Below are 27,461 nucleotides of genomic sequence, written 5' to 3' on the forward strand. Positions count from 1 at the left end.
TCAGGTAAAATTTTTATTAGAGAAAAACTGCATTAAATTAGACTCTTGATGTGACTCAGTGTACCAGTCAGAGATTCATAAGAAACGGGCAACACTCAGTCAAAAAAGAATCTAATACAGGGAATCAAGAAATTTATGGGATTCTTCAGAGAGTTAAGAGAAGTTAGTTCAGGTTAACATGACTGTAGCTCAAATCCAGTGGCCATGAATCAGCTTGTGCCCATTATCATCTCTGATACTATCATCTCAAGCTCCTAGAGCTGGTGACCAGAGCCTCAGATGAGGATCCCACTGGCCACAGAAACCAACGTGGGTCTACTGTACTGGCCAGTCCCCACAGCAGTAGGAGGTACTCTCTGTCTCACCTCCATTTACCAGATCTCCCCAGAGACTATCTCATTGGTGGAATGTATATCACACATAACACCTTCCTGCTGGGGAGACTGACAAATGCATGGTTTGCCTCCCAGGCCCTTTAATACAGGGGGCTTCATAGAAGGGGATGAAAATGGATGCTAAATCCACACCTAGCACACTTAGTCTGGTGTGTGTGTGTGTGTGTGTGTTTTAAAGATTTTATTTATTAGTGAGAAAGAGAGAGAGAGAGTACAAGCCTGGGGTGGGGGAGGCAAAGGGAGAGGGAGAAGCAGACTCCCTAGGAAGGCCAACTAGGAGCCCCACATTGGGCTTGAGTCCTGAGATTATGATCTGAGCCGAAGACAGATGCTTAACTGACTGGGCCACCCAGGCACCCTGATTTTGAAGATTCATGATAGCCTACAATAAGTTTTTTAGGAAGGTAAACAAAAACATCAGGAAAACTTCCTCAAACTATTTTACATTCACAAGTGTCTAAAGCTTAACTTTGTCAGAACATATTCTTTGTCAGAACAGGCGTCCATGGATTAAAGGGCTTTAGACATATAATCCAAAATTTAGTTTTAAATAAAATTTTATCTTCTGTGTTTAGTAGAAGGAGGAATATTACCATTTGATTATAATGTTCCTGATGACGCTGGATCCAGCTTTACTTAATTTCTTGTTGTATTTCAAGACAACAGATTAAAGATGCTGATGCTGATGATAATTCAATGTTTATTGAGCATTTACTAAGTTTTAGGTATTTCATAAACATAGCTTATTTAATTTTCACAACTACCCAGTGAAATGGCATACTATTCACTCCATTTTACCATGAAGAAACTGAGAATTACATTAATTACCTTGTCCAGTGTCATGTAACCCACCAAATCTTATTATCGTGTCTTCCCCATCTTGGCAAATATTGTCACCTACCAAATTTCTCAAGTCAGAACATTCAGGGATCACCCATATTCCTTTTTCTTACATCGACATCAACCCCATCTGCAAGTCTTGTTGCCTCTACCACCAAAAGATGTTTAAAATCTGCCTTCTCTATCACTTCAATTATCACTCTAGTCTAAGCCACCACCATCTTGTGAATACCTCACAAATCCCTGGCTAGTCACCTCATCACTATTCTTGACTCTCTGCAACCCCTTTTCTGTTCTGCAGTGAGAATGAATTGTTCTGCTTAAAACATTTGATTGGCTTCCCATTATACTTAGAATAAAACTCAAACTTCTTACATGATGTTTCTCCTACTTAGCCTTACAAACTCATCTCATATCTCTCACTCTTACCCACTACGTCCCGGGCACACTGACCTTATTAGTTTGCCAAGGCTGCCATAACAAAGTATCCAGATTGGATGACTTAAATGATAGAAATTTATTTTCTCACAGTTCTGGAGGCTAGAAATTGGAGATAAAGCTGCCAGCAGGGTTGGTTTCTTCTGAGTGCCTTGAGGAAAAGATGTCTGCCAGGCCTCTCTTCTTGGCCTGTAGTTGGCCATCATCTTCCCCTGTCTTTGCATCATCTTCCTTCAGTATATGTCTGTGTCCAAATTTCATCTTCTATAAGACCACTAGTCCTATTGGTTTAGGACCTCATTTTAACTTAAGTACTTCTATAAAGACCCTGTCTTCAAATTTGGTCACATTATGAGGCACTGGGGATTAAGATGTCAATGTGAATTTTTGGGAGGACATGATTAAGAACATAAAAGTGATACTTCCATTTTCAGAAAATGTGTCACTCATTCTGATCTTGGGGTCTTTGCACTAGATACGTTTCCTATCTTGAGTGCTATTCATGCTTCTCGCCTCAAGTGTACTTACCATGATACAATAAAATAATAAAATAAAATAAAGTAAAATAAAAGCATCATAGTCAAGAAACCATAGTAGATAGAAGCCAGGCTAGGAGAACATATGGTGATCGTGAGGAAGTTTCCTATGTCCTTCAATGTCACTGTTAATGACAGGTCATCTGCTGTGATTTCCCAAGTCTGCCTATACAGAGGGTCTGTGAGGTACCGGGCATGACTTGCTATGTCTAATTTATAGAACACCTCATTTTACAACATTGGAGCAGACTGTCAATGTTTTGTGAGGGTGCTTAAGGCTCCTTAGTGTGACTGTAGATGCGTTCACTAAGTACCAGGCATAAATGACAAAGCAGAATCAGTTCATACTTCCTGGAATCCCTTGTTCTTTTTTTGCTCAAATGAAGAAAAGAGAAAGTGTTAGGGGCAAAACTCTACCACATCTATTATAGTTGATATATCATGTACATCTGCACCTTGAGAAATGGAAGATATAATCCATAAGAAATTGTTGGTTAATTTGCTGAGAGCTAGTTTCTCTAAGAGTCACGTATTACTATACAGGGCAAAAAGGCTATCTGAGAGGAACTATCCCACTAGTTTCCATGGACACAGAAATTGCTTCAGTGTTTGCTATATTTCAGTGCACATTTCCAAATGGTATTACTCCATTTCTGCGTGGAATCAAGCTTGATGTTGACTTGAATATGAGCAAAGAATTATACAGAAATTACAGTATTTTACTCTCAGACATGTTTACTAATTCATTTGCTTGAAGACAGGTGATCTTCATTCTGGCTGAAACGGACTTTGGTATTTGCAAAAGTCAGAATGTAATATTTTATTTTATACTAACCAAGTGCAAATCCTGAATGCCAAATAAATATTGTGCACGCCACCACTCCTGTCAACCCCCGACATCATCCCTCCGTGGCAAACATCTTTAATTGGTCTTGACACAGTTTCCCATCAAACTCAGGTTTCAGGCTCCTTCTAAACACATCACCTAAAACACTTCAGCCAGTTTTTCTTTTACCATTACGTGGGAAATGAGGCCAGCTTACATTTACACAAAATGTAAGTCAGTAGTTTTCAAACTATATAGATTTGTTTCAGGATTACTTAGTCTTCAGTACTTGGATGTCTAATATACTATTCTAAAAGGGACTAAAATAAATAGAGCTTTCAAATGTCACTTGATCACAGAACTCCCCTTCCTCCCCCCCTGCCCTTTTTTTGTACAGAGCCCCTTTTTAATGCAATATCCATAAATTCTTTGTAACACAACTTGGGAAACACTGTTGTTCTGCTTTACCACTGATGGGTTTTTCCACTGAGGCTTTTAATCTTTCTGGGAGATCCAGATGGTCATTCAACGCTTTGAAATCATTGTCTTTTTTAAAATGATACAGATTTGAGTCAGATGCTTTAAGACTGTGCCTAAAATCCAGTCAGATAATGAGCCAGCCCAGTGTATCACAACAATTTTCACATTTCAAAGAGGATTATTTTCTCGCAAACTATTTTCCTTGATCAAACTGTTCTAAGAACTCATACCTCATTTAAGTAGACTGACTACATATTCCAACTTTATGCCTGGGGTAGTCCCAGTTTACACTTGCTTTTCTATTGTAATCATTAACACTATTCTATTTTACCAACAAAAGTGTCCTCTTTGGATGATAAATTAATTGATGATCTCCTTATATTTAATTCTCAATCTATGCTAACATTGGTATTATTACCTCCATTAACTCACGATTAAATTTGGCTTAAGAAGACTGAAAACTGGCTTGGTTTTGCAGAATTGGAACATAGCTGAGCCAATATTCAACCTAGATCAGTGTTACCTCAAAGCTCATGCTCTTGAATGAAGTACTGCACTGCTCATATAAATATCCAGTATCATTTAATAACCATGAAAAATATAGAGGATGTACTTATTCTCTACATTTTGAAGATGAAAATATTGAAAAAATCATATGCTGTAATTTATAAATTTGAGGTATATTGTATTGAGAATCTTACCTCTTGTTGTCTTTTATATGGTAATCCCTGCCTTTCAAGGTCATCCCCACACAAAAGGCAGGCCACAATGGCTGGCAAGAATAGCTACAGAAAAGGCAGCAAGTAGGGCCTCATACCAGCTCTGGGCCAATCAGCTGGGACCTAGTAGATCAGGTCACGAGGCAGAGCTTGCTCTTAAATACTTACCTTAGAACAGCAATATGCAGTAAAATTCAGGTAAGTCCAAGTTATTAAAATCAGACCCTTTCGTTTTATAGGGAACTAGAAGGACCTCAGATGAGCAAATACTTAGTGTACAAGTAGGATATAATGATGACTCAAGGTCATTCTCATGAAAATACTGAGAACAGTCTCATTTTCTAAAAATTGGAGTCACCACCATTGGCAGAATAATTGAATGTTAGATTTGTGAAAATATATTGGAGTCATCCATTCTTTTGAGTATTTAATGATCCATTTAAGCTTAAGCTATACGCGCTTCAAAACAAAGCCATTCATTTTGCTATCATAGGGGTTTCTACTTTGAGAAAATTCTGTAGAAAGCTGTTTCTATTTTAACAACATTCTTTTAAGTGTTAATCCCATTTTACTGTCTAGTCTAGATCAGGGTTTCTCAACCGTGGCACTATTGAGATTTTTGGACTGGTTAATTCTTTGCCTTGTGTATTATGGACTTTTATTACCATTACTCATCTCTACACACCAGATGCCAGATGCGCTTTCTCCATAGTTATGGCAATACAAAATGTTGCCAGATATTGCCAAAAGTCTGGGGCAAGGGGAGCAAAATTGCCCAGTTAGGAACCACTGGAATAAGTGCTTCCTCTATGTTAGCCTAGGAAATTGATATGGTAGAAAATAAGGGAATTAATATTAAACATAAAACTCTGATAACATTCAATACCAGTTGAATGTCCTTAGAAGTCAGAGTTCTGGTAAATTTAACTTGGCCAAAGTTAGGAGTAATGGCTTGGAAACAAACCCGACTTAAGAAAGAAATGATGGGAAAGATAAGGTATATTAGTTACTGGCTGCTCAGGCTACAAGAATCAGCGCAAACTCTTCAAAAGATCTCCCATGGAGGTCTTTCCTTTCTGTGAGTGGTTAGGGGTCTCTGAGAAATGCCCCAAATCCCCAAGGAAACACACCTGTTACCTTGCCCTTTGCCTTGACCTCTCCTCTCTTCTAGCATGAATGCAAAGCTTCTGTTGTGCATCTCAAAGTTAATGGACAGTATTCTACATGTTAGGGATGGAGTCCAGAGATGAAAAAACACTTTTCCATGGGGCATTTTCAGTTGGGATCACTCCTAAATTTGTATTAGTCTTCCTCCATGCTTGTATTCTCTCCACTTTTCATCTCATCCTCCAGTGCAACAGGTAATGATATGGATTCCTCCAGATCCCCCCAGTTCCAACCTTATCTAGCCATCTCCCAAAGCAGTGAAGGATGGGGGGAGCCATGGTAGAGGAAGCATGAGGAAGACGTCAGCTATTTTGGGGTTTCTTTTTTCCAGGTCTCTTTGTCATGAGACAAAGTGGTAAAATTTCAAGGGCCAGAGTATCTCAGGAAAGAGGTTATTAAAGGGACTTATTTTTTGCCATAGTTTTAATCCAAGTTCGCTCACTTTATAAAAGTAGTATTCAGAGGCCCTGATTTTCAATTTCCATCTAGGTTAAAGACCTGAATAATATTCAAGCCTCATCTCCCTCTTCCACTCTTAATTGAGTCTCAGGTAAGAGATAATCCAATTGCTTTATAATTAGAAACGCTGACATTTTACCTGTCACTGGATTTCACATTTTTAATAAGAATAAAGCCATTGATGAAACTAGGTATCAGTCACAGGCCAATACAGAGGTTTCTACTTTAGAGATGAGACATATATTTCAATTTAGAGATGTAGAAAATTATGTAAAAACAGTTTTTCCATTGGTTTACTGAACTCTCTGGGTGGGACAACCCACGTAAATGGGGGATTTACAATCATTGTTTGGATATATTTAATCACTGTGTGTGGAAGGGCAGGCCATTTCTCAAAGCATCGTCTGCTAGGGATGAATCAAACATCTCTATTATTTTTTTAGAACTTGAGCTTATTTGAGAATGTTTATAGTCATGAGAAACCTGTGATTAATGTTTTGTAGAATCACTTTCGATATTCTTATCACTGCTTAGAAGCTAGAAAAAAAATCATTTGTGTGTTTACTTTGTGGGACTTAAGCAGTGAAATTACATGAGTTTAAAATTTTTTTCAGGAGCCTTCCTTTTGTAAACTGGTGAGCAGAGCAACTTAATGGTTGTTTATTATACACTTATTTTGGAAAGCCAGACATAATTTAAAACATTAATTTTATTTGCAGGAATCATACAGGGAAAATCATAGAATGATAAAATTGTTTTATTCTAAACTAGTAAGTTGTTTCTAAGAAATACATTGCTGAAAGTGTAAGCCTTTTAATAAAGATTGTAGGTTGCTGAAATGTATATTAATTTGAGATATAGAAAGTTAAAAAAGAATATTCTCAAGGTTATATGCAAATAGGCACTAAGAGAAGGTTTCTGAAAACATGAGGTGACAATAATAATTAGAGGTTTGAATGTCTGAAATTCAGGAAATGGACAAGTCACTTAAGAGGCAAATATGTATGAAACAAATTTGTATTTTCATGGTCATTCTAAGGACAGAGGAGTCAACTTATGATAAGGTTAGTGCTTCAAACAGGCGCAGTAACTTTGCTACAGAGCATTTCACTTCTCTGCTCTTGTTTTCCTTTAATTTTCAAAATGGGAAACAGTTGCTTCAGTGGCAAAATGCATCGTGAAATACAAGAATTATCAAAGAATACAACTGTTCTATGGCATTCAGTTTGAATCTTGATATACCTATCTGAAGCAAGTTAATGCCAATAAATTGTGGCAAAAACAAATTGTGAAATCCAGAGGTTTGCTTCTGCTTTCATCATATGCTATTTTCCCTGAAGACAGCAGGCAATCCAAATGCAAGCTTACTTCACTCAGAAAGCACAGTGTCTGCAGATTTTGGGGTTTCATTATAATAACCTGAAAGTGAGATCAGAGAAATGTATTAGTGAATAATGGATCATCAATCGAAATTGATTAGCTAGCAAAAAATCACCCCTATCCATAAATCTTTCTAAGGAACAATCACCTTTGGCTTGAAAAATACACATGTTTATCATTTCAGGAGAAGACAATGAAATATTTAAAGTATTCTGTTTGCTAGACAAATGATTCCTTCAGGTCTCTAATAAGCCTGCTTTAAGCTTTCTTAAAAATATAACTGATATTTTACCTTCTTTAGTAATCTCTCTTGCAACAGAATCCAAATTCCTTTTCAACTTGGAGTCGAGTAGGAAGCTAAGAAAAAGAAAGAAAAAGATACAGAACTAGCATTTCTCCATTTTAAGGTGGAACAAAGAAACATGATAAAGTCATAGTTGTCTTTTGTTGGAAAATAGCTTCATAGACGGAACTGGCAAGACGTTTCTCCATCTTCGAAGGAAAGAAGCATCGTAAAGCTCACCAATAGCAAAGTCCTTGAGTTTAAATTTTATTTCCATTTTGAGGGAGAGCTTAAGTGCTAGGAATTTATTTTCTTTTTTTCTTACCCTAAATATTGTTCTCCAGAAATATGCCATGCTTGTACAGTCATTCAGAACTTGTAGAAGGATCTTTGACCAGGATATGTTCATAAACTCAGAGGACTTGGTGGTACCCATGATTCTGCTCCTGCCCAGTGAATTTAATGGGTCCATACTCTTTAGACTTTGGTCTATAGCTCACCGGTTGCCCACAGGATGGTCCAGAAATGCAAATGTGTTAATCAGTTCTTAAGGGCAAATGACTTTCAGGATTCCTTATGATTTACTCAAAACAGAGAAGAGCTTAACGGGTTATTAAAAATTGATTTATTATGAGATCTTACCAAGGGCTCTAATTCTGGATTTTAGAAAGAAATCCATCTGCTGCATGATCCTGGGCCATAGTGAAAACTTCCTACATCACATATGTAGATAGTTGGAATAACATGCTTGATTTTGAAGAAGAATTTGTGGCCAGGGCCTTAACAGTGTTACCTTGAACTAGTCTTAGTTCTCAATGGTGGCTCTCTTTGCTTCATGTTATTTCTAGCCTCTTGTTAGCAGTTCATTTTCAGTTAACTCTACATGTGAAGTAATGCTATTTACATGAACAATATTTTGGGGTAACATTTGTTCCTCTACTAGACTTTAAGGATAGTATACATTGTGGTCCAAATAGATTCATCATATTACTGTTGCTAAAATACCAACCAACCAACCAACCAACCAAAAAAACAAACAAACAAAAAACATGTATCCATCATTCCTCTAAGATTTATTTGGTCTGTATATGGTAAATTCAGCTATACTTTGGCTTTGGCGCTTTTTCCTTTGAGTTCCTTTTTTGCTTTTTTCTTAAATAGTCAATTTCCTTAAATTACTGCTCATGCAGTAATTTGCACACAAAAGCTAGTGTAACCTATTTTGATCATATTTGTTTAAAATTTTCCAAGCATAGGACAGAAGGCTCTTACATTCTTTCTCAACAAAGTTCTTTTTTTTTTTTTTTTTTTCATTTTATAAAAGTTAACATAAACACAACCTACCTTATTGTGGAAGGGTATGTTATATAACATATTTTCATTGCGGGCATTTTCATTACCTAGAAATATAAACTCTGTTACTATTGCTTCTGTCTTTCATATATTTAATGATTCATTTATTCAGTATTTTTAAAAAATGATTATGCTCTGAGTAGGATATGGGTAAAGGGGAAAATTACAGAAGAGATAGGAAGGGGCATATTGAACAGGTGCACTTGGCAAGTGTGCTGTTAATTTCTCGTCCCCATATAGGTGACTATAGGATGCTGAGGAGCTGCTTTTGCTTAAGCACAATCTAGCACCTTTGAATAACAACCCAACTAGATTATGCCACCGCCATCTTCATTTTCCCCCCATTTATTGTAATCAGCCAATTGCAAAGTACACTTTTTTAAAAATTAACATATAATGTGTTATTTGCTTCAGGGGTACAGGTCTGTGAATCATCAGTCTTATACAATTCACAGCACTCAGCATAGCACATACCTTCCCCAATATCCATCACCCAGCCACCCCAACACTCCCACCCCCACCTCCCAGCAACCTTTGGTTTGTTTCCTGAAATTAAGAGTCTCTTATGGTTTGTCTCCCTCCCTGGTCCCATTTTGTTTCATTTTTTTCCTCCCTACCCCTCACAACCCCAACCCCCCGCTGCCTCTCTGATATCATATGATATCAGAGAGATCATATGATAATTGTCTCTCTCTCATTGACTTATTTCACTTAGCATAATACCCTCTAGTTCCATCCACATCGCTGCAAATAACAAGATTTCATTTTTTGATGGTTGCAAAGTATTCTGCGAGATATATATGTATGTGTGTGTATATATATATATACACACACACACACTACCCAGTAGTCATAGGGTAGCTCTATTTTCAACTTTCTGAGGAACCTCTATACTGTTTTCCAGAGTGGCTTGCATTCCCATTCCCACCAACAGTGTAGGAGGGTTCCCCTTTCTGCGCATCCTCACCAGCATCTGTCATTTCCTGACTTGTTAATTTTAGCCATTTTGACTGGTGTGAGGTGGTATCTCACTGGGGTTTTGCTTTATATTTCCCTGATGCCAAGTGATGTTGAGCACTTTTTCATGTGTCTGTTGGCCATTTAGATGTCTTCTCAAAGTATACTTTTTAATGAAAACTTGGTCCTACTACTCCCCATTGGCCAATGCTCCTCCTGCCTTTACCACAGGCTTTCCATTTTCCATCCTAGCCACATAACTCGCTTCTATCAATTGCTTTTCTCCATTCCCATGGTCACTGCTGTGGTTGCTCCTAGGTTAGTCAGAGCTCCCAGTGGTCCCTGGCTCCTCTTGACCCCTGACAACCTTCTGCACACATTCCCCCCCACCACACTAAAGCGAATCACCCACTCAAGTGTTATTTCAATTTCACCTCCTGTACCAGTAACTCCCACTTATCAAGTATCAGCTCCCGTTTATACATCATCAACTGCCTTTACAGCAATCCCTAAGGGAGAAGTCTTGTCTCCATTTTACATACGAGGAAATTGAGGCCTAAAGAGTTTAAGTGGCTTGCCAAAGGTGATAACTGGTAAGCTATGAAGGGCTAGGTCCATTAGCGTTCAAAGCACATTTTTTTTTTTTTTTTACTCTGTAACAATGGCTCTACATTGCTATTCTAGAATCACCCCCAAGTTATTTTGGATGTCAAGTGGTTTCTACATAGAAAATCAATATGAGTTTTTGCCCTGACCTGCATAATCATATTAGGTTTACATTAATATTGAAACTAGTTTACCATGTACCTTTCTGTAGTCTGAAACTCTTAGTAAATACCAAAAACTTACCATTTGGATAGTGCACAATCGTGAGTTTATCTAGAAGACAGAAAGAGACGTTTATTGAGTTTGGCTCAACGTTTATCTTAAACTTTGTTTCTTTTTAATTGACTACTTCTTGTCTTTGATTGTGACTATGAAGTTTCACAGTCTGATTAAAAATGTACTGATTTTTGGCCACAGTGTGAAACCACGTCTTTTACTACTCTTGCCTTTTTTTTCCTTCTGATGCTTGTCCCAAGGTATTAGGATTTTAGATAAGTTAGACATTTAGTAAAAGCTCACTCCTCTGCTTTGATTCTTCTAGCCTGAGCTATTCCATTCTTTTTTTTTTTTTTTGAATTAGCATTATTCCGTATGTATAGTACAACTCAAACATTCTAAAGTATATAGGCTATAGGCTAATGACTTTTGACAATTATATACAGCCATGTACCCTTCACCCAGTTAGGATAGAGAACATTTCTCTCTACAGAAAATTCCCTTGTGGGACACCTGGGTGGCTCAGTGGGTTAAAGCCTCTGCTTTTGGCTCAGGTCATGATCCCAGGGTCCTGGGATTGAGCCCTACCTCAGGCTTTCTGCTCAGCAGGGAGCCTGCTTCCCCCTGCCCACTCTGCCCACCTCTCTGCCTACTTGTGAGCTCTCTCTGTCAAATAAATAAATAAAATCTTTTTAAAAAAAGAAAAAAAAGAAAAAGAAAAATTCCTTGTGCCCCCTGACATCAATCCTCACTCCACCATTATCTATAGTGACCCCAATCTGATTTCTATTGCTATAGATTGGTTTTATCTAGAATTCCAGATAAATGGAATTTTAAACCATGTACTCCCTCATGTTTGGTATCTTTCAGTTAGCATAATTCCTGTGAGGTTCATTCATGTTGTTTTGTGTTAATAGTAGGCATTTCTTTCTGTTATTGAGTAGTATTCCACTGTATGAATATACTATAGTATAATTATCTCTTCTTCTATTGGACATTTGGATTTTTTCTGGTTTGGCCATTATAAATGAAACTGCTAAGAATTTTGTGAGCAAGTCTTTGGATACACGTAATTCATTCATTCTTTCTTTCTTTCTTTTTGAAAAATCCCTAGAAGTGGCTAGCCTAGGCCATAACGTTGATGTTCATTTAACTCTTCTAAAGCCAACACATCCCTTTACGAAGCATAAGCAATGCATGCAATGCATATCCAGTTGTTCCATAGCCGAATCAGTTCATCTTGGCAATATCTAAAAATTCTAGCCATTATATTTGATATCTCATTTAGTTTAATTTGCATTTTCCTCATGATTAGTGGCACTGGGCATATTTTCATGTGATAATTGGCCATTTGCTTTTATAAACAAAGACCTAGGTGTGAGATGTGCTCATTGGTGCTGGGCTGTCATTGCTTCTAGGTCTTTTCAGCAGACAGGGTTAAAGAAGTGCATATGTTTATACATACAACTATATTTCTATATCATTTGTAATATATATATATTAACAAACGTGAGTTGTTACATTTACTTTCAACTCCAGGGTAGAACCAAAAGATTCATTCGAACTTTCCTTCCTTCCTTAGTAGTTTAGTTACTCCTCTTTCTGACAATAGGAAGCCTGTATCTTACTGCCCATAATACATTTATTTACTTACTCAATCCTAGAATATACAAATGGTAGTTTTGAAAATTGCTAAACTATACCCTTATAGAGAAATAAACCTACTAACTGGAGTACAGAATACATTTTTATGTACTGATTTTTTTCTTTTGTTCCTATCCTTGGAATATACTGTTTTCTAAATTTATTTCTGCCTCCCTTCAGTGTGGATATGTTATGTATTTGTAACACCTCCAGGTTCATTTTCTTCTGCTCTTATTGACTCCTTCCCAGCCTCATCTTTGTTGACTATGTAAAATATTATGTTCAGAGGAGTGTAATTATTTTAGCTTTGTAAGTTTTGTTATTTAATTAATTTGTTCTTTTAATCTAAGTTGTTAAATATATTGGCAAAAAGTTAATTCTATTTCCTTAGGATCTTTTTAATATCTGTAGGTTCTGTTGGGATAGCCTCACTTTACTTTCCTGATGTGGTAACTCTTGTTTTCTCTTTTTTCCAGTTCATTTTTGTCATGGTTTTATCAATTTTAGTTATATTTTCAAATAACTAACTTTCGGTTTTGTTCTTTTTTCTATTATTCATCTCTTTCATTTTTTTTTTTTATTTTTAATCTGATCTTTCTAGTTTTCCTCTTACCTCTTCTTGAACTTAGTTTGCTTTTTATTTTCCAGTTTCCTGTAGCGGAAATACAGATCACTGATCTTAAGCTTTTCCTCTTTTCTCCTACACTATTTATAGCCATAAATTTACCTTAAAGTACTATTTTAGTTGCATTCCACACATTTTGATATGCTGTATTTTCACTATCATTCAGGTTGAATGCGGCTACCTCTCTACACAGCTATGACTTTGAGACATTTCTAATTTCCTAGTTAAATTCTAATTTTTTCTGTCGTGGTAAGAGAGTATAAGATTTCAAAAGGCTGAAATCTTTCAGAGAACGTATTCTGATGATTTCAATCTTTTGAAACTTTTTAAATATCCCAGCATATGCTTTATTTTGGTAAACCTTCCTTGTACATGTTAAACAAACAGGTATCCTAATTTTTCCCATGTCGTATTCTGTAAATATCAATAGATTCCCTATTTATTCACTCCTTAACACCATATTTTTTGTTAATTTAACTGTGGTTATAAGAATTGCTTTAAAGTCTTCTGTCTGTTAAGATTAACAATGGGACCATTTTAGATGCAATTTTTATTGATGGCTTTTTCTTTTCTATGGATTGCATTTTCCTACATCTTGTATATCTTCCCTTCTTTTTTTTTTTTTAAATTGAATACTGGACATTATAGACAATCAACTGTATATTCTGGATTCTGTAGTATTCCTCTTTAAGTAATAAGTGTAGGTTCTCATTTTAGCAGGCAGTTTGATGACCGGCATGAACTTGTATAGGCCTAGTTTTATGCTTTTAACAGTGTTGACCTATAGCCCCCGGTGTTTTTTAAAGCCCCCAGTGGCACTGAGCCTACAAACTCTATCTTCCATGTAAACCTTGTAGGGCCTTGGTTCTAGGCTTTGTTAAGGCAGGTCTAGGGGAGGTCCTCTAGAGGAAAAGTCATGGTCTTTAGTCATTACATCTCTTGGGTGTCACAGCGGGGTGCCAGGTGTTCTAACAAAGTGTTAAGGAGATCTTTTCACTCTGACAGGGCAAGAACTCGAACATCCCCAGTTTGGCCTTTCCCTGGCTCTGCTCATCTAGTGTCTTGTTTAGCTTTCAGTGTCCCAGAAGCTGTTATCTTGTGTCTGAGTGGTCTTGCCCTACATATGGACAGCTCATCTCTTGGCCATAGACTTGTGGCCTGTGCGGCTACCTCTCTACACAGCTATCACCTCTTCAGGGACCCACCACACACATTGCAGAAGCTTTGGCTGCCCTGAACTCTGATCTTTTCCTCCTCATGTCAAAAGACTGCCTTGCTTTGCACAGCCTATAGTCAGAAAATCAGTCTCCTGGGCAATCATTAGAGTCACCTTCTATATTTTGTCACTGGAATTAAGTCTTAGGCTACTAAATGCCTACTGCCTGAAATCAACTGCCTCATATTTTTGCACACTGTTAGTGTTCTATACAGTGGGAGGGTTTGTCTGGTATTACTTTTGGTTAGAAGGGGAACTAGCCAATTCCTAATTAAGACACCAATGATTAAAAGCATTGACTTTGGATTAAAAAAGAAATAAGTTGAAGTTTCTAATCTGTATGTCTTTGGGCTTCTTAGTTTCTTATCATTTCAGTTTCCTTATTTATGAATTGAGACTAATGTCTAACTCAAAGGATTATTATATGAAACTAAAAAGATAACATTAAGTGTAGAGTAAATAGTCAAATATTAGCTGTTACTACCTAATGTTCCTTAGTAAAGGTATTTATATATTTTATAATTTGATATATTGTTAAAATTTTAATATTTTGCCACATTAGGATGGAGATCTGTAGAACTCAGTTACGTGTAAATCAGCCCTGCATTTGTGAACTTAATTATTTTAGAAAGTATATTTCTGTTTTTAGAAAACATTTCTAAGAGCACTTATAGAATTTTCCTTGGAAAAGCAGATACCAATTTAATAAACTTTTTCAGGGTAGATTTCAACATGAAGCAGTAGTTAAAATCTATGCAATCTTATTGAACATGGAAGAGATGGAAATTTTAGGGTTTGCTAGTGATTGTCAGTTTTTAATTATCTGTGCAGGAGTAAGGACTTGGGGAAAGAGTGGTCCAATTGTGACAACATAATTTATTTTCAATTTTGGAAAGTGCTGTTAATCTTTGGAGAAGATTTACCATCTTAATAATGTTTGGTTTGTATTAACATTAAAATGAGTGGTGTCCGTCCACCCCCCCCCCCCCACTTGAGAGCAACCCGTTCATTATTAGCAAGGGGGATCTGCATTGCCAAAAAGCATGCTGGCTACAGGGGAAAGCAACCTGAGATTTACAATGTAAAATGATCTACCTGTGGACAATTGTGAGAACTGACTATATTAGAAATATTCAACCTTATTAAAAAAGTATGACTCCTTAATAATTCAGTACTCTGTGTAATGGCTCATACATATAAAAAACTAGAGGGGAATTATCTTATTTGCAAATTTCATAGAAATCGAAGGAAATAAACTAGCATTTATTGAAGGTCCATTATGGGTCAAAGAAGGTGAAAAATATTTTAGATGTTAACTTACACAATCACTTCCAGACATATCTATAATTACTCCTATTTTGCAGACAAAAAACCTGAGTACTAGGGATTAGATGCTGTCCAATCATGCAGTGGGGAAGTGAGGGAGCACAGATTTGAATTCAAACCTGTTTGACTCCATAGTCCTTGCATTTTCTCCTTCATCAGAATGATAAAGGAATAACAGACAAATCTTACTTACCAGACACATTTTCTTCTTCTGGCCTTTTCCCAATAATGCAATCTCGCAGTTGGCGTAGTTTTTCCTTAATGAGGAAATGACCAGAAAATACAAGTGAAGGTTTATAAATTTGTCATAGATCAAGATGAGAACATCAACTACTGTCACTAGGACCACCAGGACTATGTAGCACTAATCTGGTATTTACAGTGTCCCAACCAACCATCCCTGATATTTTAAATGTGTTAACTTAATTCTTGCAAACTCATGAAGTATATAAGTCATCATCTCATTTTACATATATAGAAACTGAGATTCAGAAAGGTTACATAATTTTCCCAAAACATACAGTTTTAAGTGATAGAGTCAGCTTGGGGACTCAGAGCCCAATTCTTGTGGTTGCTATTTTCCCAATCTAACACCTGAGGGCGCTATCTTGGCTATCTGGTGTCCAAAAGCAAAAGTGTGGCACAGTGGTGATATGATACTGCCTGAGCCCATTTCCAGCATCTGTGAGCACAATCTTTCTTATGAATTCTTTCTAAGAACCAGGGACTTGGAAGTAAATTATACATAACTGGATTCCCCTTCTGAGCTCATTTGTGATCTTTCTTTGCTTTCCAAAACATTCTACATTGAACATCTATTATCATTTTAACCAAAATGTAAAGCAGGCTACCCCTGGAACTGAGAAACCATGTTTCCTAAAAGGATAGTTGTTATCATTGCCGTAAACATCCTCTTCTGTGAGTGGAGTGAACACTCTTCTATAGGCACTCACTGATTACCAGCAGCAGTGGGGAGTGTGAAAGGCAAGTTTTCTACCTTCTCAACCATCTCACCTTCAAAGCCAGGGGTTCTACATAGGTCTTCAGGATTCTAGAAACTCTTCTATTATAAACTCTATGTTTGTGCCATTTTCCCTCTTATTTTCTTAGGATAATACCTCTATAATAACATAACATCACAGGTACCCCTGATAGATTTGTCCTCAGGATTGAAATGAATATTTTGCAAACTACAAGGGTAATACTGAAAAGTGTACGGGAATGAGTGTGTACATATGTTGGGAAAATAGGGATAACACTCCTTTTTCTGCTATTCTGGGTGTTGTCCAAGCCCTTCTATGAAGAACTAAGAAAACACAGCAAAAAAATGCTCCTTGACGTTGGCCTTCATCATAGTTTTTTAAATATGACACCTCAAAGCACAAGTAACAAAAGCAAAAATAAACAAGTAGGAGTACACCAACCTAAAAGGCTTCTGGACAGCAGAAAAAATAATAAAAAAAAAAAAAAATGAAAAGGCAACCTACAGAATGGGAGAAAATATTTTCAAATCATCTATCTGGTAAGGGGTTAATATCCAAAATATATTAAGAATTCAAACAATGCAACAGCAAAATCCAAATAATCTAGTTAAAAAGTGGTCAGAGAAATAAATGGGCAGAGGAAGTAAAAAGACGTTTTCCTGAAAAAAGACATGAATCAACACGTATGTGAAAAGGTGCTCAATATCATCAATCAATACAATAGGGAAATGCAAATCAAAGCCACACTGAGGTATTATCACCTCACACCTGTTAGAATGGTTATCATCCAGAAGAGGTAACAAGTGTGAGCAGGATGTGGAGAAAAGGGAATCCTTGTGCACTATTGGTGGGAATGTAAATTAGTGTAGCCACAATTGGTTTCTTAAAAAATTAAAAATAGAACTACCATCTGATCCAGTAATCCCATTCCTGGGTATGTATCTGGAAACAATGAAAACAGGATATTGAAGAGAGAGCTGCACCCTCATGTTCACTGCAGGATTATTCATAATAGCCAAGATACGGAAACAACCTAAGGGCCTGTCCGTGGATGAATGGATTAAGGAAGAAGAAAATCCTGCAATTTGCAAGGACATGAATGGACCTTGAAGGCACCATGCTGAGTGAAAGAAGTCAGAGAGAAAGACGAACATGGCATGATATTGCTTAAATGTGGAATCTAAAAACACTGGACTCAGCGAGTAGGGTGGTGGTTACCAGGGACAGGGGAGTGGAGGGTAAGAGGAGAAGTTGGTCAAAGGGTACTAACATCCAGTTATAAGATAAATAAGTTCTCGTGATCCAATACACAGCATGGAGATTACAGTAAACAATATAGAATTAAACACTGGAAAGTTGCTAAGAGAGTAGCTATTAAATGTTGTCACCTCAGAACAGAAGTGATCATTTTGTGACATGATGCAGATGTTAGCTAACGCGATGGTGGTGATCATATGTAAGTGTGTAAAATCAACATGGTAGTACACCTTAAATTTACCCAGTGTTATAGGCAATTACATCCCACTAACGCTGGAAACATGAGAAAGGAAAAGGGCTGATCGTCAAACAGTATTCAGTAAGGGTCACTGAACTTGTAGCTCTGATGGAAAGCAGGCTTAGTGCTTGTTCTTGTATTTATTTATAGGTTAAATTTTGTTTTGTTTTGTCTTGCTGAACACTAACCGTATTCATTATCTCATTTTCACTATATATTGGACAGTCAGGTCAGTCTTAAAGTCGTTACAGGCCACCTTAAATTCTTGCTAAGGCAATATTGAATATAAATACACAAACAAAATAAAACCAACCGAGACTTTAATAAAACTAGGGAAATAATTTCTCAGAAGGTGTTTTGGTTGAATCATTCTAAATTGTCAACTTTATTATGGACCAAGGAGAATGAGGGACAATTGACTTATTTCAACAAAACTTGCTGGCAGTGCTAGGAGAGTGGTTGTGTAGGTCTACACCTGGACACAGTTTACCCATTTCAGGATGAGAGGGACTTTGACGGTGATGGCATGGGCACAGATCGAGAAGCCCTCTTGTCATTCTGATCATGAACAACAAGCAGTCGCAAAACTGTACAATCAATATTTCTTTCCATTTGTTTGGAAAAACAACTGCCCTAGCTTGGCCCTGCATAACCCGGCTCAGGTCCAGCCACCACCCACTACCAGAGCTACCCTTCAAGACAGGTGACTTCTGAGAAGGAATGATCTCAAAGGTTCTGGGAAAGTCTCCTTCCCTCAACACCTTCCGCCTCTGTGCCCATTTGTTTGAAATGTCATCACTGGGACTCATTCTTCTGTTGTTTAAAAATGTTTTCCTAAGCATTGTTTTTCAATAAAAATGATCTCTTGGGAAAGGGAATATATTAAGCTATTAATGATTATTTGTACTTTGGCCTAAACCAGCTAATTAAATGTGTTCAATCAGTTTTTGGAGAACTAGTTTCTATGGCACTGGGGCTTTCTGTGATGAGAAGAAAAAACTGTTGGACTATTTTGGGAGTAGGAAGGCCTGCGGGGTAAAACAGAATACGGTCTTCATACCCCTCATTGAGGAATGTCATGGGGTATACAGGGTATATATTGCTTCCAGGCTCATCTCAGAGCCATCTACTCTAAGACCCTCTCAGGATGTATGTTATATTAATAGAAGACAAGCTTATCTGAAGTTAATATGCTTGGCAACATTTCTTTGTAAATCTTGACTGACATATACAGGGTTTTTTCCCCCCAAAGGTTAAGGGGAAGGAAGGGAAAACTTTCTATATTTCACTGAGGACTATTGCCTGATAAGATTTAAATTATTTTCTTGTCCCCTTTAAGCCTGGTCAATATAGTGCACTCTTCAGAATGCTGAGCACATTGTTAGTGTAAGATGTTTCACCTTAATTTCAGCAATGAGATTCACAAAACATTCACTAACTGGGTCCTGGCACTGAGTTCACCAATGTTTTGCACACATGAAACGTTTAATTGGTAGTTCGAAAACACCTTTTTTTTTTTTTTTTTTTTGTGGCTAGTTAAAAATCAAAAGAACTGTTACCTGTGTTTCTTGTAAAGACATTTACACAGAGGCTCTGCAAGTGAGGGAATGTTCCAGAAGGGGTCAGTATTACCTGCTGGGGTCAGTATTACCTGCTGAATCATTTCCAGCTCTGTCTTCCCCAACTGCCAATGTTTAAATTTCTCTAACGCTTCATCCACAGATAGTTTCCCATTTTTGACCTTCTCCTGCAAGAGGATGAGCTCTTCCTGCCCAGCAGCAAGGCAGTCCACATTGGAAAAGGCTTGACTCTCCATCCGAGCTCTGTCTACAATATGAGGGAAGATGTCTTAACAAGAACATGAAATATGACAATTGGGGGAAAAAACACTGAAAACAAATCAGTTGAGTTTCTTGTTCCTGTCAGTCTATAAGCGGTAACAGAATAAATAGGTGCAAATTTTTAAAGGAGTTTCTTTCTAAGGATTGTTGTGCCTGGCACCTAGTGTTATGGGTAAAAAGAATGTGTGCCATCACAGGGGGAAGAAAAAGGGACAGAGAAAGAACAGCAGGAAATTTCTGCATTGTACCAGTTGTAGGCATTGCCAATTTCATGTTCTTTTTCAGAGCATTATTTTTAAACATGCACACTAAATACTTAGCATAATGACTGTCCCATAGTAAAAGTTAAATAACATTAACATTATTATCAGTGATAAATATTTGTGGAAGAAACATATTTCTGTAGATTTGGGAAAGGAGATCTCAACCAACATCCAAGTGTTGTAAGAGATTTTTAGAAGCATTGACAACTTTACTCTGGAAAGATTTTAAATAAGCAATTGCTGCTCGTTTTGTAATGCCCTGCTCTCTTCCCAAAAGAGTTTATTTTGTTTAGTACAATAAGAACATTGGATGGTCCAGCTGCCCACGTGCTGCTGCTAATGCCGCACCATAGACCAGCCTGAGGTACAGTAGTAGACAACCACAGACCATGGGTGAGTTCAGTGCTTTATTTGTCCCACATAGTGTTTAAAGACAGAAAAAAGGCTGCATGCCTGTAAGGATGCTCTGTGCAATCCCTGTCACTCCTTATGGTCATTGGATGGCATCACACCTGTCACCTGCCTGGCTCCAGAACTCATCTGAGTTTGTACTTTCTTTCACAAGTTCAACCTGTGTATTATATGATCTCAGGTAATCATATTACCTGGGTAATTCCTCCGTGGTGTACGTCTCATGTGGTATCAAACCTAAATATGTCCATAGAGCCTAATCCTGTCTTGCTGTGTAATGGTTTGCTGTCCCTGAGTCATTGATCCCTACTGGGAGCTCATCTTCAAGAAAGAAATAGAGCTACCAGACTGTCACTGGGCCAGGCAGACAAGGACTTAGGAAATGGAGGGCACTCAAGGTTTTTTTAAAAAGATTTATTTATTTATTTTAGAGGGAGAGAGGGCATGTGTGTGAATAGGGGGAGGGGCAGAGGGACAGGGAGAGAATCTCAAGCTGACTCAATACCGAGCGGGGAGCCCAACATAGGGCTTGAGCCCACAACTCCGAGATCATGACCTGAGCTGACCTCAGGAGCCTGATGCTTAACTGACTGAGCCACCCAGAGACCCCACAAATTTCATAGTGGTAAGGATTCATCAATAATGTTTGGATTGGTTCATCTGGAAAAGAGACATTTCAAGTACTTTGTAGCAGGTTTTAAGTATTTCAAGGAGACTTGACCCTTGGGGCTGTCTTGGAATGACCTTTAATGGCTTTCTTGGTTTTGAGAAGGATTGTAGCAAAGAATCTTGGAACAGGGACACAGAGAGGATTCCTTTCTGAAAAGATGCACATACACATAAAATTGTTCCATGACCAATCATTCTGATTCCTATGGGGGGGTTTCTTGGCTGGTCTTGTCTTTTCTCTTCAGAAGTCCTATTCCCCCAGAACTAACAAGATGTCAACAGATTCTACACTCAAAATCATTTTCTTCAGGGATGACGGAGCATGAAATCCCAAGAGAACTGAAGAAGCACAAGTCAGCCAGAGGGCTCACTGGTTCAGCTGCCAAAAGCACAGATAACAATTGAGATCTTGCTTCTTAAACCGTTTGTTTTTTATAGGCCTCCACATTCCACTCCAATTTGGGAGATGCGTTTTGCGAAAGAATTCTATGAGCCATTCCTGCCAGAGTATGGAAGCTGAGTGCCATCATTTAATAGCTAAGACACTTAACTAGCACCTCACTTGTGTCATCCCTTTGACTAAATATGAATGCGCTTTTATCTCGAGTAACCTCTGCGGCTGGATTTTCTGCGTTTGTCGAAGGTCTCTCACAGAAAGGCTTCCTGGAAAACCCTACCAGCTTGTTTGGCTCTACATGCAGGTTAAGCTGAATTCAAAAAAATACTGAATCATGTTAACAATACTCATTTCAATTACCCTTTCATCTTTCAAATTCTCGCTGCTAAAATATAAGCCAGTTGACTTTTTAGGGGGGTGGAGTTCAATCTTGCGTGGTTGTGCAGAGAGAACAAAAGAACAAAAGTTAGGAACAGCAGGAGTTCTAAATAGAGCAAGTTCTGGAAGTGAGCTGTTTACAATTAGACTAAGTTTACATACTTCTGCTTTTACTCACCCATTCCCCCCTACTAAAAAGACTAAAGCAAAATTGTCTTGATAAATTATTATTAGCTAGGACAAGTTGCAAAACAAAATGATTTAGGCACTTTATCATCTTTTCTCCTGAGGGTAGACTAGTCAAACCAAAACGTGCAACCTGTAATTTTTGGTAGGGTGTGCAAAATTACTTTAATGGGCTTAGATTACTGTTGTATGGGGGATGGAAAGTTTTTTTCTTTCCTTCTCAAATTTATATTAATTATTAGTTTATTTTCAGGAAATTTGGAATGAATTTAACATAATTATTGTTGAAAAGCCTTTGTCAGATTGCTAACTGTACATATTGCAGAATCTTGGTCTCTCAGTATAAAAGCTTCAAGATAAACTGTAGTTTCTAGAGTTTTCGTTCCTTTTGGATCAGTATCTCTTTACATTTCTATTTGATCATATATAAACAACAAGTAACACCGTTGTGGTGAGTGTATGAATCTTTCGGTAAGAAAGTGAACTGAGTTTTTCATTAAAATTATTTCTATCATTGACTGGCTAGAATAACATGTTTTACGAAAATTTGAAAGGAAATGACTTAATTGCCCAAAACCCAAAAATTTAAAGTGTGAAATATTTACATAATAAATATTAAGTAGTCATTAAAATAATAATAAAAAGACCACATGAAAAAAAAAGACCATGTGGCAACACAGAAAGTACTTATTATATAATGATAGAGAGGCAGAATTCAAATTTGTATCTAGAGTAAAATTTTAATGATATAAATGTTGTTCATAAAATAAAGCATGGAGGGAAATTATCTTAAGATGATAGAAGTTGTTCTATTGTTATAGTATCAGAGATTATGTTTTTCTAATTTCCAGTTTTCTGTGATAATACTGTATTTTTTAAAAAAAATTTAAGATTTTATTTATTTATCTGAGAGAGACAGAGAGGGGGAGATGAGATGGGGGAAGGGGAGAGGGAGAGGGAGAAGCAGACTCCCCACTGAACAACTGAGCAGGGAGCCTGATGTAGGGCTCAATCCTAGAATGCTGGGATCATGACCTGACTTGAAGGCAGACACTTAACTGGACTGAGCCACCCAGGTGCACCTGTATTGTTCTTACACTAAGAAACTTTCTCTCACTTTGCTAATAGGCTTCCCCATGAAATACATACCATTCTAAGCCATGCCATATACACTACACCAATGCCATATCATACTGTACCATCTTAACACATTATTTTGTAACTGGAAAGAACTTGTCAGTAATAGAATTTAAAAACCCAATAACCAAGCTTTATATCTGAAGCTAATTTTTTGGTTCCCTAGCTAAGGAACTAGCAGGTATATTAACTCTGGGGCACATGAGTGAATTATGAGATACCTGGAGTGTTGAATTATTTGTAAGTTCCAAACAAAGTATCCCCATCTCAAACTTAGGGCTGCAATGTTGCCAGACTTCCCCCCTTGACTAATCTTGAGTCAGGCTCCTCTGAGTCTTCTTCCCAACTATGCCTCACCTTTTGTACTTCCACACCCATCTTTGTATTGCTAATTTTCCTCAGAATCCTGCTAAGTTTGTGCAGTCAGAGTCCCCCACCTTCCATATCCAATTACCTTCAATATTTGCTTGGGTTTCTTTCTGTACCTTCCATCACCCCCAAGGTGATATCTGATCACCTGGCTCTGCCTTCAGCAAGAATCCTGTTGGGCCAGCTTACCCAGAATCCCTCTTACCCCTCTTAATAATTTTCCATATGCTAAAAATACTAGTTTATGGGCACCTGGGTGGCTCAGTGGGTTAAGCCTCTGCCTTTGGCTCAGGTCATGATCTCAGGGTCCTGGGACAGAGTCCCACACCAGGCTCCCTCTGGTCCCCACCCACTGCTTTCCTCTCTGCCTACTTGTGATCTCTCTCTCTTTATTAAATAAAAACAAACAAACAAACAAACAAACGAGTTTCTAAATCTTGTCATAAAGACTATACATAGGGGCGCCTGGGTGGCTCAGTCAGTTAAAGCCTCTGCCTTTGGCTCAGGTCATGGTCTGAGGGTCCTGGGATCAAGCCCCGAATCAGGCTCTCTGCTCAGTGGGGAGCCTGCTTCCCTCTCTCTCTCTGCCTGCCTCTCTGCCTACTTGTGATCTCTGTCTGTCAAATAAATAAATAAAATCTTAAAAAAAAAAAGACTATACATATATTTGTACACACACACACATATTAAGTGATTTGGAAGGTACATATTTTATTTTAAAATAAGTTTCAGAGATACTGTTTATCTTATATATATATTTCGATTACTAAGTCATGAATGAAAGAGAATGATTTTAGTTTTGCATTTTCTTCTAGTACCTAGACAACTTTACCTTATTTGAGCATCAAACTCAGATTATTGCAGTGAAATTATAATTTGCTGAATTGTCTATTTTTTATCACCAATATTTTACATTCACATTTTATAAATAAATTTACAATAAATTGCTTAAATGCAATTCCATGTTTTATTGAATTCATTATTTACCACCAGTTCTTTAATACCAGAAGTTCTCTTTGAACTTTTTATATTGCTTACTCTCTCATTTACTTAGAATACATTTTGGGTAATACTTTCATGATGACCACAGAAATTCCATCTTTTCTAAAACCTTAGATATCCAAAAGCTCTGTTTTCTTCTTAACATGAATGAAACACCAGACTAAATATAATCTTCTTAAGTTGCAATCTTTTCCTAATACACCATTTAGTCCATTAGCTCAAATTTCTGTTACACAGATTCTCTAATTCTTAAAACTGATTCTGATTTTTTTTAATAGAAAAATCTAACTTAAAATATCTTCTCAGTACTTTAGGTTTATATCTTCATCTTTATAATTAAAGATTTGCTAGGGTGTTTTAAAGGTGGATATATTTCCTTATTGTTTTCTGGGCCACAGTGAGCCCATATAGTCCTTCACTTCCTTGTTCTCCAATGCTTCGTTTAGCTATGTCATCGACTGTGTTTTGTATTCTATTAAAAAAAAAAAAGAAAGGAAGAAAGGAAGGAAGAAAGAAAGGAAGGAAGAACCCCACCAAACCTATTATACATTGTATCTCTCTTCTTCATATCACCTGATTGTTTTTAGTCTTTCCAGGTATTGAGAACAAACCCTTCTCCAATTATGTTCTCAACTCCAATAACTTATTTTTATCTACCATCAGTCCTTTTCATTGTGACCAAAGTAGTTTTAATTTGCTACTGAAATTTTAACTTCAAGCTTATTTTATTTTTACCATACTCCCTCTTGTCACTAGATCCCTTTTCATGTCATATGTTTCATATCATCCTACCCTCACACCTAAAATGTCTTTCATGCTTTCATTGCTTTCATCTTAGCTTGACGTTGACTCCAGACTTATTTATTTATTTATTTTCAGTGTAACAGTATTCATTGTTTTTGCACCACACGCAGTGCTCCATGCAATCCGTGCCTTCTCTAATACCCACCACCTGGTTTCCCCAACCTCCCAACCCCCGCCCCTTCAAATCTCTCAGATTGTTTCTCAGAGTCCATAGTCTCTCATGGTTCACCTCCCCTTCCAATTGCCCTCAACTCCCTTCTCCTCTCTAACTCCCCTTGTCCTCCATGCTATTTGTTATGCTCCACAAATAAGTGAAACCATATGATAGTTGACTCTCTACTTGACTTATTTCACTCAGCATAATCTCTTCCAGTCCCGTCCATGTTGCTACAAAAGTTGGGTATTCATCCTTTCTGATGGAGGCATAATACTCCATAGTGTATATGGACCACATCTTCCTTATCCATTCGTCCATTGAAGGGCATCCTGGTTCTTTCCATAGTTTGGCGACTGTGGCCATTGTTGCTATAAACATTGGGGTACAGATGGCCCTTCTTTTCCCTACATCTGCATCTTCGGGGTAAATACCCAGTAGTGTAATGCAGGATCACAGGGAAGCTCTATTTTTAATTTTTTAAGGAATCTCCACACTGTTCTCCAAAGTGGCTGCACCAACTTGCATTCCCACCAACAGCATTAAGAGGGCTCCCCTTTCTCCACATCCTCTCCAACACACGTTGTTTCATGTCTTGCTAATTTTGGCCATTCTAACTGGTGTAAGGTGGTATCTCAATGTGGTTTTAATTTGAATCTCCCTGATGGCTAGTGATGATGAACATTTTTTCATGTGTCTGATAGCCATTTGTATGTCTTCATTGGAGAAGTGTCTGTTCATATCTTCTGCCCATTTTTTTATGATTATCTGTTTTGTGTGTGTTGAATTTTAGGAGTTCTTTATAGATCCTGGATATCAACCTTTTGTCTGTACTGTCATTTGCAAATATCTTCTCCCATTCCGTGGGTTGCCTCTTTGTTTTCTTGACTGTTTCCTTTGCTGTGCAGAAGCTTTTGATTTTGATGAAGTCCCAAAAGTTCATTTTCACTTTTGTTTCCTTTGCTTTTGGAGACATATCTTGAAAGAAGTTGCTGTGGCTGATATCGAAGAGATTACTGCCTATGTTCTCTTCTAAAATTCTGATGAATTCCTGTCTCACGTTGAGGTCTTTTATCCATTTTGAGTTTATTTTTGTGTACGGTGTAAGAGAATGTTCGAGTTTCATTCTTCTACATATAGCTGTCCAATTTTCCCAGCACCATTTATTGAAGAGACTGTCTTTTTTCCACTGTATATTTTTTCCTGTTTTCTCTAAGATTAATTGACCATAGAGTTGAGGGTCCATACCTGGGCTCTCTACTCTGTTCCACTGGTCTATGTGTCTGTTTTTATGCCAGTACCATGCTGTCTTGGTGATCACAGCTTTGTAGTAAAGCTTGAAATCAGGTAACATGATGCCCCCAGTTTTATTTTTGTTTTTCAACATTTTCTTAGCGATTCTACTCCAGACCTTCTGCTGCTGTTTCTTCCCTATTTTTTTTTAAAAGCTTTTATTTATTTATTTGACAGAGATAGACACAGTGAGAGAGAGAACACAAGAAGAGGGAGTGGGAAAAGGAGAGTCAGGCTTTCCACAGAGCAGGGAGCCCAATGCCAGGCTCAGTCCCAGGACCATGGGACCACGACTTGAACCGAAGGCAGACGCTTAATGACTGAGCCACCCAGGTGCTTCTCTTCCCTTTGTTTTTAATTTGTTTGTAAGATCACAGTTTTCTGAAATTTTCTTTTTTATCTTTTGTATATTGATAGGTGTCAGATACTGAAACCGAAAGTTGAATAGTTCAGGTTGAATTTAATAAATGAAAATTCAAAATAATCCATATTTCTTTACTGCCTTAAAACATTTTTTAAACAGGTAAAGTATTTTCAAAAGCCTAAGATTTAAAAAATTACAAACTGTTAGCTGAAATGTTCTTACTGTATGTGTGTATGTATTTTCTATTAT

General features: G+C 37.4%; 1 protein-coding gene across 3 annotated transcripts in view; it reads right to left on the bottom strand.

Moving 5' to 3' along the window:
• Positions 1-6,551: 6,551 nt before the first annotated feature.
• The window catches only part of BANK1 (B cell scaffold protein with ankyrin repeats 1), a 307,483-nt gene continuing 286,573 nt past the window's right edge, over positions 6,552-27,461 (bottom strand). For 2 of the 3 annotated variants that reach the window (XM_059172136.1, XM_059172125.1), the window contains exons 12-17: positions 19,596-19,771; positions 15,660-15,723; positions 10,683-10,712; positions 8,868-8,923; positions 7,533-7,597; positions 6,552-7,279 (exon numbers count right to left, since the gene is read on the bottom strand). In XM_059172136.1, coding sequence (XP_059028119.1) covers positions 7,538-7,597; positions 8,868-8,923; positions 10,683-10,712; positions 15,660-15,723; positions 19,596-19,771 — 386 coding nt within the window. In that variant the 3' untranslated portion in view covers positions 6,552-7,279; positions 7,533-7,537. Of the gene's footprint in view, positions 7,280-7,532; positions 7,598-8,867; positions 8,924-10,682; positions 10,713-15,659; positions 15,724-19,595; positions 19,772-27,461 lie in introns of those variants that run through there. The other variant, XR_009353027.1, reaches the window with a different exon arrangement.

The sequence above is a fragment of the Mustela lutreola genome, chromosome 1 (genome assembly GCF_030435805.1).
Source record: "Mustela lutreola isolate mMusLut2 chromosome 1, mMusLut2.pri, whole genome shotgun sequence".
NCBI classification, from domain to species: domain Eukaryota; kingdom Metazoa; phylum Chordata; class Mammalia; order Carnivora; family Mustelidae; genus Mustela; species Mustela lutreola.